Here is a 12,008-nt window from a genome sequence, read left to right on the forward strand (position 1 = left end):
AAATAAAATGGGCTTAGAAATAGATGGTTCTATAGAAGAATCTGACATGTCTTTAAAATAAAAATGCCAGGTATATTTACTTGTGCTGCCTTTGAGCTCATCATCAGCAACACTAATGTCCCCCTCTGCCCAGTGCCTCTTTCCTCTCTTTTCTAGATTTAATCCATCAAAATCAGGCTGGAAAGTGTTTTACTTCCAGTTATTGTTGATTGAACTTTTGATCACTTGCCAGTAAAAATTTATTCTTTCTCATTATTTTTTTTACAGGGAGTTCCAATCCAAAATATTTCTTCAAAGAGGTCCAGACAGGATAGGATCTGTGTATAAAAAGGCATTATATTACCAGTACACGAATAAGACGTTTCAAAGCATCATTGAAAAGCCATCCTGGTTGGGATATTTAGGTCCAATCATAAGAGGAGAGACTGGAGACTACATTTATGTGCATGTAAAAAATTTTGCTTCCAGAGCATACAGTTTTCATCCTCACGGACTCACCTACAGTAAAAGCAACGAAGGTAAGGTGAGCCCCTTTCCTGCCCTCCCTGAGCTTCTGTTTGTGAGGAGCACAGACACAATGCTTTAGGAAAGGCATGATGCCAATGAGCCGGTCCTCTCTATGAACTACAGGGAGCTGAATGCAGAATCTGGCAGCTGGTGTCCTTAGATGGTCAGGCTTAATGTCCCATCCTAAAGGAGGAGCAGCCCATGGAAGGTCTCAAAGCTCAGAACGCTCAGACTGTGTGCCATCCAGTCAGTGCTGACTCACAGTGATCCGCTGTGGGCTTCTAACTCTGCTAATGGAAGTAGAAAGCCCACTCTTTCTCCCGAGAAGCTGCTGGTGGTTTTGAACTGCCAACCATGCAGATCGCAGCCCAACGCGCCACCACTAAGCCACCAGGGTTCCACGTATGCACTATCTAATGGGGAAAAAACCCAAACAAACAGTTTTCCTTGAGGAATGAAAGTAATTTTATTTAGTTTTTGAAGGAGACACTCGTGAGCTGAATGCTGGGTGGCCAGAAATGTTGTCTGCCCTCTCTCCATTCCTATCTCTTACTAGAGGAGGATTGCGTTTCTGAAAACATCCAGCAAGATCACTTCATGTCTGGCAACAAAACACAAACAGGAAGGCAGGAAAAGAGAGGTTTGGCTGGACATCAACCAAAGGAAAACAAAGTCACTGCATCGAGTCCTGTCAGACTCATAGCGACTCCTAGGACTGGGTAGCACTGCCCTTGTAGGTGTCTGAGACTGCCACTCTTTACTGGAGTAGAAAGTTGCGTCTCCCTCTCACAATGCAGCTAGCGGTTTCAAACTGCTGACCTTGAGATTAGCAGCCCAATGCATAACCGCTACGCTGCCGAGGCTCCTCCTTGGCCTAACAATAGGGGAAACAAGAGATTTTTTCCCCTAGTGTTCAAAGTTCTTTTACATTAAACATCTGGCATAGAATTTCAGAAAATTAGAACTTCAACCATCCTTGGCTAAGAGTACCACCTCTAAGGGGTTTGTGCTCTTCCCACAGGCTTGCTTTTGTTCTGTGAAAAGACAAGGTGACAAAAATGGCCCATGGCCCTCCATTTCACCTTCGAAGGATCCAACCATGTGACATGTCACCGTAGCTATCTCTTGAAAACACCCTATATAAAATGAGTGTCCTGGAGTAAATTGCTGTTGTGATTAGCTGCCAGCAAGCCGGTTCCTATCAGATCAGCCCTACGTACACAATTGTTGTGTTTGCGCCTATTATTAGGGGAACTGTGTCAATCCATCTTGTTAAGGGTCTCCCTCTTTGTGGCTGATCCTCTATTTTACTAAGCGTGATCCTTCTCCAGGGTCTGGTCTCTCCTAAGAACACATCTAAAGCACAGAAGATGACATCTCACCATCCTGGCTTCTGAAGAGTATTCTGTCTTCCTCCCAGACAGATTTATTTGTTCTTCCGGCAGTCCTTGCCAACACCATAATTCAAATGCATGAATTCTCCTGCGACCGTCCTTCTTCGTCGTGCAGCTCTCATATGCATAGGAGGTGATTGAAAATGGCATAACTTGAGTCAGGGGCACCATAATCCTCAAGTGGTATCTCTGCTCTTGAACACTTTTAAGAGGGTTTCAACTGTAGCTGCGCCCAATGCAGTGTGCTGCTTAGTTTCCTGACTGCTGCTTCCGTGAGATTGTTGGTGTAGCCAAGCAAAATGAAATCTTTGGCAACTTCAATCTTTTCTCTCTTTAGCATGCTGTTGTCTCTTGGTCCATTTGTGAGAATCCTTGTTTGCTTCACACTGAGTTGTAAATGATCTTCATCAGTAAGTAGCTCGAGTTCCCAATGTCAGCAAGGAAAGTTGCTTCGTCTTCATATCACAGTTAGGAGCCTTCCTCCAACCCTGATGCCGCAGTCCTCTGCACATAGTCCCATTTCTCCGAGTATTTGCTCGCCACACAGAATGAATAAGTTTGCTGACAGGACACAACACTGTTACACATCTTTCTCGATTTCAAACCATGCAGTATCCCCTGTTCTGTTCAAAGAATTGCCACTTGGTCTATGTACAGGATCCATGTGAGCATGATGACATGGCTGAAATGCCCATTCTTCGCAAGTATTCACAATCCACTGTGATCCACACAGCTGGTGCCATTGCATAGTCAGTAGGACGGAAGCAAACACCTTGCTGGTATTCTCTTCTTTCCTCCAAGGTCCCTCTGACGTCAGCAAAGACACCCTTCATTCATGTCCCCTTCTGCAGCCAACTTGAATTTCTGGTGATTTCTTTTCAATAGATGGCCGCAACAGTTTTTTAAATTTTCTTTAGCAAAAATTTACTTGCATGCGATATGAATGAATCCATTTGATAATTTCAGCATTCTACCAGGTCACCTTTTTTGGAAGTGGATATCATATGGATTTCTTCCAGATAGCTGTCTTCTAAAATGTTACATCAGTTTGTAGAAACATTCCAATTAGTATATATGCTGATTCCTGGAGCATTGACTTTTATTAATGCCTTCACTGCAGCTTGGGCTTCTTCTAACACCATCAGTTCTTAATTATATGCTACCTCTCGAAACACTTGAATGTCAGCCAATTATTTTTGGTGCCGTGACTTTATGCATGCCTTTCGTCGCCTTTTGATCCTTCCTGCATCCTTCAAAGAGCCCTTATGGCAAGTAGATTACTCACTGGACTGCTAACCACAAGGTCAGCAGTTTGAAACCATCAGCTGCTCTGTGGAAGAAAGATGGGGCCTTCTGCTCCTGTACAGATGGGCAGCCTTGGGAACTCGCGGGGCAGTTTCTCTCTGTCCTGTGGGGTCTCTGTGAGTCAGCATTGGCTCAACATCAGTGAGGTTAGCTGTGTTGCATCATTTAATATTTGCCCATGGAATCCTTCAATATTGCAACTCCAGGCTTGAGTTTTTTCTTCAGTTCTTGACATTTGATATATGCTGGATCCAGATCCAGCACATTTCATGATAATGCTCTACTCTGTTTTCTTGAGCTGCCTTTTGGAATTTTCTGTTCAACTCTTTTAATTCATCATTTCTTCCATTTGCTCTAACTGCGTTGAAGAGCAAATTTCAGTTAATTTTGACATTAACTATGGTCTTTTATTTCTCTCTTGTCTCTTTAATGAACTTGTGCTTTCTTTATGGATGATGTTCTTGATGCCATCTCATAACTCATATGGTCTTTGGTCATAGTGGTCAATGTATCAAATCTGTTCTAGGAATGGTCTCTAAACACTCAAGGTCATCTTTTGGCTTTCGTGGACTTTCTAAAACTTTTTCAATCCCAACCTGAACTTGCACATGAGCAATTGAAGGCTTCTTCCACAGTTATCTCCTGGCCATGTTTTGGCCTCTCCGTTGTCTCTTCCCACATAGATAGTCAATTTGATCCCTGTGTATCCCATTTGGCAAGGTCCACCTAGAGAGTCACCTGTTTTCACTGTTGTTGAAAAAGTATTTGCGATGCATGAGTTGTTAAACTTGTACAATTTTATGTGCTTTATCCAGCTTTGTTTCTCTCACCTGGGCTATCTTTTTGGACGACTGCTTCTTCCTCTGTTTTCAACTTTTGTATGCTAGTCACCAGGAATTTTCCTTGCATCTTGATTACATATTTGGTCAATTTCACACTGAAAAAGTTGATAGACTTCTTTCATCTCTTTAGCATTGACTTTAATGGTTGACACGCAAATCCGAATAGAAGTTGTATTAACTGGTCTTCCGTGTAGGTGGGTAGATATTATCCTATCACATATAGCCGTGTATTTCAAGACTAAGAATGTTTTGGTTTCTTTGTTTATGATGAATGCAACACCATTTCTCTTGAATTTGTCAGTCCTGGTATAATAAACCATATGATCATCTGATTCGACATGGATTGGCCAATCAGTCCATTTCAGCTCACTAATGCCTAGGATATCGGTCTTTTTGTGCCCTGTTTCTTTCTTTCTATCTATTTTTATCACGTTGAATTGTCCTAGATTGTCTCTGCTTATTACTGGATGTGTGCAGTGGTTTCTTCTCATTTTGAAACATGCCCCATCAGCCAATGGAGCTCCCGAAAGCTTTACCCCACCTACCTCACTGAGGTGGTCTCCAAGGAAGGAGGTCTTCCCCAGATGTACTCTGAGTGCCTTCTCACCTGAGGCGCGCCTCTATTGGCGCTCTGTCAAACAATGTTCCTCTGCTACCCTTGAAGTCTTCAGTGGCTCATCCCCCAGAAGTAGACTGCCGCCTATTCCTTCTCGCTAGTTTGTTCTTCATCTGGAAGCTCTGCTGGCACTTAATCACCAAGGAGGGAACCAATATTAGCTCTATGGAACACCAGTGGCACAATTCCCAGCATCAGAACAACACACAAGCCACCACCACCACCACCACCACACAACTGTCAGACAAGTGGGGCACACAGTAGGAGCATAGCAGGTGTGTGTTGAATGGATGAATCCAGGCAGTGAGAGATGTTAGGCAAGACTGCTTGTCCCCTCAGACAACCGAAAAGTGGATGAAGGGAGACGTCGGACAGGGCAAGATATGACAAAATACCCATTATAAACTATCAAGGGCTCATGAGGGAGGGGGGAGTGGGGAGGGAAGGGAAAAATGAGGACCTAATGTCGGGGGTTTAAGTGGAGAGAAAATGTTTTGAGAAACGATGTACAAATGTGCTTTACACAATTGATGTGTGTATGGATTGCGATAACAGTTGTATGAGCCCCTAATAAAATGTTAAAAAAAAAGACTGCTTGTCCCCTGCCAGTTTGCTCTAGAGATGGAGTGAAGCTGGGAATTCAGGGGGAAGAAAGAAGAAGAAGGTGAAATGCACACTTTGCTTGAAAACACAAAGGAACCTATAATAGTGGTTCCGTGGGAAATGTGTGGGTGAATTCAAGGCGGTTGTCCAATGGTCACGGTAAGCACAGGGCAGAGTCGGTTTTCCAGGTGCTGTCTACCCGGATAACAGCACGGCGGCACAGAGGGATGATGACTACGTGATGCCTGGGGAGGAGTACATCTACAAGTGGTATGTGGACGAGAATCAGGGGCCTGGCCCCAGTGACGGCGACTGCGTGGTCAGGATGTACCACTCCCACCTAAACACTGTCAGAGATGTGGCTTCGGGCCTGATCGGACTGGTTCTGACTTGTAAAGGAGGTAACGCATTTTTAAACCTCTCAAGTTATAGCCCTAGAGCCTGAATGTGAGGGCTCACACCTGCTCCCGTGGTAGAATGTCGTTCCCTCTCCCGAGTTTGACCTTGATTCTCCAGAGAAGAACGTCAAGTTGTCTTTAGAGGCTGAGCAGTCAGTGGAAGCAGGAGCCTCACCCTGACGTTCCAGTCCTGGTCATGCAAGTTGGTCACTAGAGGGAAGTCAAACCCAGTACGCTGGGCTTTGGCCCCTTTGACACTTCTTGGTTTAAACGCCTTCAATGGTTGCTGATTGCTCTTGGGATACATTCCAAAATCCCTTTCTCGTCATTGGTGTCTTTTAAGGTGACCAGACATCCTGCTTTTGGCGGGACAGTCCCGATTTTTAACAATTTGTCCTGCGTCCCGCGGCATTTTTTAAAAGTCCCAATTTTTGGAAAGAATGCACAACAAGCTAGGGAATGGCGGGAGAACAGGAAGACCAAATTTTTAATCAAGAACCCCCCAACTCCCCACCCCGGTCAGTGGTGTCCCGCTTTTTTTACATTTTACCAATGTTAAAATCTGGTCACCTTACGGGACTCTAGCAATTCCTATGAATCCTTTCGATAGCAACGTCTGTTCCACCTTTATATACTAACCAAGTCAACACTGGACTCGATTGTTCCCCAGTCTCTGGTCCTCCCCTACTGTAGAGATTTTCCTACAATATTGCTTTCCTTATTTCTCAATGGTTTCCATCCCACATTTTAAGGCCCACATAGAAGCCTACCTTGTTCCCTCTTAGGAACTCACTCTATTATGTGGCACCCCTTATATCACCTGGCACATGACAGATGCTAAATGGCTGTTTGTTGTTAAACGTATGCATAAATGAATACATTCAGGGCTATGAGCTACAGTTGTACTTGATTTGAGGAAGCACAACATTTGAGAGGGAAAAAACTCTTGTATGATGATGGTTATCAGAGACAAACACTTCAGAAAGTTATTCATTTGAAGTAAAAATGAGTATGGGTTTTTGAACGGTGTACACACATATATTATGATTATATGGTGGGATTGTTATTACTATTGATCTGATCTGATCTCTGATCTTATTATTGGTGGGGTTTTTCTTTTTGTACTGTGCCACAAGCATTTTCCTTTTGCATGTGTCCTGACAATTACCAAACATTATAGATTATTTGTTTCCAACTAGAATGGTTCTATTTTTAATGTTGGCATTATCTGTTAGCAATATAAAAATTGTGTTTTCTTTTCCAGGGATCCTGACAGGAGGCATAGAAATTTATATCGACAAGTCTTATGCTATGATGTTTTCTATCACTGATGAAAACAATAGCTGGTATATTGATGACAACATTAAGACATACACTGAACCTGGCAAGGTGAATGCTAGTGATCCGGACTTTCAGGCGAGCAATAAAATGGCTGGTGAGAGTGTAAAGAAACTTCTCGTTTAACATATCCTATAACTCTGATTCTCTGAGGTTCTCTTGGGAGATTCCTTTGTTCAAGCTTCCTTATGCGGATTTCTATTTTTTGATGTTTTACTGATTGATAGGCAAGACACCTAGAACATTTTCAAATTTTCATAGCAAGTAAAACTAGAGAGTAATATTTGTTTCCTAAAGTCTGATGTTGATTGAAAGTGGATGTTAGAATCAGATAGAGAAGAGATGTTCTCTTAAGGTAATAAAATGCCATGCAAGAATATACATGTAACTGACCAGACACTTGATGAAAAGTTATTTCTACCCAACAAGTTTTTGTAGCAAAGATGCTCTCAGAATCTCAGTCCTGTTTGAGGCCAACCCCTCTTCACAGAGTTATCTCCGCTCCCGATTCTTGTCCCTCTCCCGGTTTCCTGCCCTTCTGCTCGCTTTCCACCACCTCTGATTTGGGACCTTTGTGTAATGATCCCTTCTCACCTTGCACAATGTGAATGGCCTTTTGAATGGGACGCAGACCAAACATTGTGGTGGGCTATGAGTGAGGACTGGGTTACACTGGTCTGCCATGCTTGACAGGTTACTGTGTGTTTGTTTCCAGCAATAAATGGATACATGTATGGAAACCTGCCTATTCTCACCATGTGCGTGAATGACAGCGTCCACTGGTATTTCATCGGCATCGGTAACATCGTGGACGTGCACCCCGTTTTCCTCCAGGGACAAACGCTGATCTTCCGGAACCACAGAAAAGACATCATCACCATACTTCCCGCTTCAATGCACGATGCTTCCATGGTGGCCAAGGGTCCTGGGGAGTGGATGCTGGGATGTCACATCCACGGTAGGGATTTGTTCGTTCTGTATCAACTGCAGTATCAACGAACCTCCAAGGCTACTGCCTGTTTCCAAACACCTCCTGTTACAAGCAGAGAAACGAATACCTAGGGATGCCTGTTGGAAAGCATCGCAGAAATAAGGCCAGGGCTCAGGGCTCTGGGATGACAACCCCTTTGAGATAAACCAGATTTGGGGTTGGTTTTGGCACAGCATTTTTACATCCATTCATCTGTGAGAACTCTGAGTGCAAAGCAAGGGAGATAGTATCAGCCTTCTAAAACTGAGAAAACAAGTTCCAAGACGGTAAAATAGTGAGCTAAACTCTTATAAGTCAGGAATGACACAGGACCACATAACCCTAATTGAAACAAACAAACAACATTGCTGTCAAGTCTCTTCTTACTCAGGAGGCACCGTCTTCGCGGCTGTAATCTTTGATGGAAGCAGTGCCTGGCCTGTCTTCCCTGGCACTGCTTGCTGTTGTGGCCAGGCGCCATCCGGTCGGTTCTGACCCCCAGCAGCCCTACGCCCAGCAGAACACAAGCCTGCCTGGGCCGTCCCTGTCCTCACCATCGTTTCTCTCCCTGCACCCCTTGTTGCAGCCACAGGGTCACGCCATCACATCAAGGGCTCTCCTCTTCGTCCCCGCCCCTCCACTTGACCAAGCATGCTGTCCTTCTCCGGGGCCTGGCTCTCCTGACCACATGTCCAAATGAAGTAAGAGGCAGTCTTCCCGTGTTTGCTTCTGAGGAGCATCCTGCCCATTCTTCTTCCAAGACAGATCAGTTTGTCCTTCTGGCACTCCATGGTGCTTCCCATTGTGTTTGTCAGCCCTGCGCTTCCAATACCTCAATCCTTGTTCTGTCTCCTTTATTCAATGTCCAAATTTCACACGGCACAAGAGATGAATGAAAATACCCCTGCTTGGGCCAGGCACACCTTAGCCCTCACGTGCTATTGCTGGGTGATTTCAGAGCACCAACCTTGACGTTAGTGATTGAGCATAAATGATCGTGCCACCCATTCCAATCCAGAAAACCTCCTTATTTTGGTTTGTTTGCCTCTCAGTCATACACTCTGCTCAATGTCATAATCAGGTATGCAAGTATTGAACTTTTCCTATCCCAGTGGTAATCCACTGACTCTGTGAAGTAAGGTTTGGGCTCCTAACCTCAAGGCCAGCTATCAAACCTACCAGCAGCTTCTCGAGAGAGAAAGGAGGCTATCGGCTCGGTCAGATTAACAAAGCCCTGGAAAGCCCGGGCCGTGTCTATTCAAGGCAGGATGGACTCAGTGATGGGAGGCTGATAAGATCGACCCTGACTTTGACTTTGTAAGGGTCTGTCTTTGCAGTCATATGGTGACAAGAACGGTAAACTTAAACATTGGTCGAAAAAAGGAAAGGAGGCAGCTGACTGTTCCGAGCACCAATGTTTCTTTTCCAATATCCATCCTTCGGTTGGCACGATGCTGCCATTAGTCAAACAGCACACCAAGTATTTGTCAGGAGTGATTATGTCAACACCCCGCTGGAAGGGACACTGGGGACACAATGATGAAACGCTCGGCTGCTAACCAAAAGGCCAGTCGCTCTGTGGGAGAAAGATGTAGCACTCTGCTCCCGGATTCCAGCCTGGCGGCCAGTTCTGCTGTGTCCGTGTGGTGGCTGTAAGTCAGAGGCACTTGAGGGCAGTGGGTTCCGTTGTATTTTATCGTCCTTGTTTAGGCCCCGGCCAGGGTTGTGGGAGAGCGAGGACCATGCAGCTCTGTAATCACTCAACGACTGAAGTGAATGCCGCAGAGCCCGGGCCCAGAGAGAAAGACCATTTCTGGAAGCGAGGAACATGCACGCAGCCCATTGCTCCTACTTGCCTCCGTTGATGATGACAATGGCCCCAAGCCAGGTCCTTGGCTCTGCAGAAAGGACAGAGTCGGCCCTCAACCAGAGAGAGAACGCTGACTAAGCCATTTGTGAAACTGTTCACAGCTTCGAATCGGCCAGTGGGTTTATTGACACTGTAAAAGTTGGCAAATGCTATAAATCAGACTTGTTTGCTTGTTTTTGGAAAGACTGTTTAAGAGCAGACTCCTGGCCCAATCCCAGCCCACCAAATTCCAGCTCCTTCCCCAGAGAGTAACCAGTGTCCTTAAGTTGGTGTGTGTACTAGCAACTGTTTGCTGTGCATTTTCACATACACCTGGACTCTGGAAAGAAAAATGCATAAGTTTGTTTTGTGCTCTGCACTTATACAAGTAGATCATGATATACGTACGCTAGGAGTTCTTTCTTCATTCCTCAGTTATATCTTGAAATTGCTTCCATGACATTCCTTATAGATGGAACTCCTTCTAAGCGGTCACATCCCCGGCATAGTTTGGGTATATGACAGTTGACTCAACCATTTGCCTACTGTTGGACACTTAAGTTGCTTCCAATTGTTTGGTTTATAAATAATACTACAAAGACTTTTGTGTAAGTCTCTTTCAATCCATGTGCAAATCTTTCTCTTGGCTAACTGCCAAGAAGGGAAATGGTATAATTGAAGGGCTTTTCATTTTACCAAGTGTTGTCAAATGATCTTGTGAAAACTCTGGACTAATTTACACTCTAGACAATAGTGTTCGCTTCTGGAAATCAAACACAAGACCGATGCCTTCATGGAAACAGACTTGGTTTGATTTGCTTCCTGCCTGCCAAAAAATTGATTTGGAAAGCCAACTCACTCAGTGACTCTTGGTGGGAATTTTTTACCAATGGGGGAAGTTGTTTGGGGCCAAATAGTTTCTCAAATTCTTTTCTGTAGGCAAATGTCCTCTTGGTCTAATGCTGGTTGGGATTTTCTAGTTATATATGTATCTTTAATATTCATCTTTGCATCCTGGTTTGGGAGCAGAGGTGGCACAGTGGTTAAAGAGGTTGACTGTTATCCAAACGGTCCGTGGTTCAAACCCACCAATTGATCTGTGGGGGGATGATGTAACAGCCTACTTCTGTGAGCATTGGAAATGCTCTAGGAGAGCTTGACTTGGTCCAATAGGGTCAGCATGGGTCAGAATCAACTCAATGGCAGCAAATTTATTGTTCACATATTTTATGATTTTATCCAAATTCCCTAAATAAAATGCCTCAAATGTCTCAAAGACAAGGGAAACTTCAATCTTGTTGGTTAATTTTTTTAAATGTGGGTTTAGAAAATTGTTTAAATTGTTTTTAATCATTTGGATTTACTGTTTTTCAGCAAGCATGCAGGCTTTTTTTGATGTAAGGAATTGCCAAAATACCTCCACAAACATTACCCGCACAAATGTGAAACATTACTACATTGCTGCAGAAGATATTCTATGGAACTATGCTCCATCTGGGATAAATGTTTTCACTGGAAACAGATTAACAGCACCTGGAAGGTACCCATCACTGTTTGAAATACTTATGGTTCAATAATAAAGATAATTTAGTTTTTTTATTATATACACACACACACACACACACACACACACACATAGAAAAAACCCACACCCACCAATATGGAGTGGATTCCAATTCATATCAGCCCTCTACGACAAGAGTAGAATTGCCCCTTTGGATTTGGGAGGCTGGAAATCTTGACTAGATCCTAAGGCTTCAGCAGGCGGTGGGTTCAAACTGCTGACCTTGCAGTTAGCAGCCCAGTGTGCGACCTGCTACATCACCAGGGCTCCTTTGTAGAACACAGCTCCCTGTGAAAGAGTGAAGGCTTCTTATCATCAAAACATACTGATGAAATAGGACTTGGCTGGTAAGAAATTGCAAGTTTTGTGATTAAATGTGGGCAGATTCTTGCTGTCTTTTCACACCATCACTACAAGTTCGTGTAAATGTTCTTTGTGCACTTACTTTCTCTGCACAGTGAGTCCGAGATCTATTTCGAAAGGGGTGCTACCAGGATTGGAGGGACTTACCGAAAAATTGTTTACCGTGAATATACAAATGCATCCTTCACGGAGCAGAAGGCAAGAGAAGAGCATTACGGAATCCTTGGTAAGATCCTCCTCACAGCTTGCTGGACGACGA

General features: G+C 44.1%; 1 protein-coding gene across 1 annotated transcript in view; it reads left to right on the plus strand.

Annotated features, from left to right (window-relative positions):
- The window catches only part of LOC101656501 (ceruloplasmin), a 46,413-nt gene that overhangs the window by 4,087 nt on the left and 30,318 nt on the right, over positions 1-12,008 (plus strand). Inside the window, exons 2-7 of the mRNA XM_045295006.1 lie at positions 268-518; positions 5,456-5,668; positions 6,930-7,100; positions 7,719-7,961; positions 11,197-11,362; positions 11,845-11,975. Of these exons, the coding sequence (XP_045150941.1) occupies positions 268-518; positions 5,456-5,668; positions 6,930-7,100; positions 7,719-7,961; positions 11,197-11,362; positions 11,845-11,975 (1,175 nt within the window). The remainder of the gene's footprint in view (positions 1-267; positions 519-5,455; positions 5,669-6,929; positions 7,101-7,718; positions 7,962-11,196; positions 11,363-11,844; positions 11,976-12,008) is intronic.

Source organism: Echinops telfairi, unplaced genomic scaffold (assembly GCF_000313985.2).
Source record: "Echinops telfairi isolate 266 unplaced genomic scaffold, ASM31398v2 ScPeMD7_4225;HRSCAF=4972, whole genome shotgun sequence".
Taxonomy (NCBI): Eukaryota; Metazoa; Chordata; class Mammalia; order Afrosoricida; family Tenrecidae; genus Echinops; species Echinops telfairi.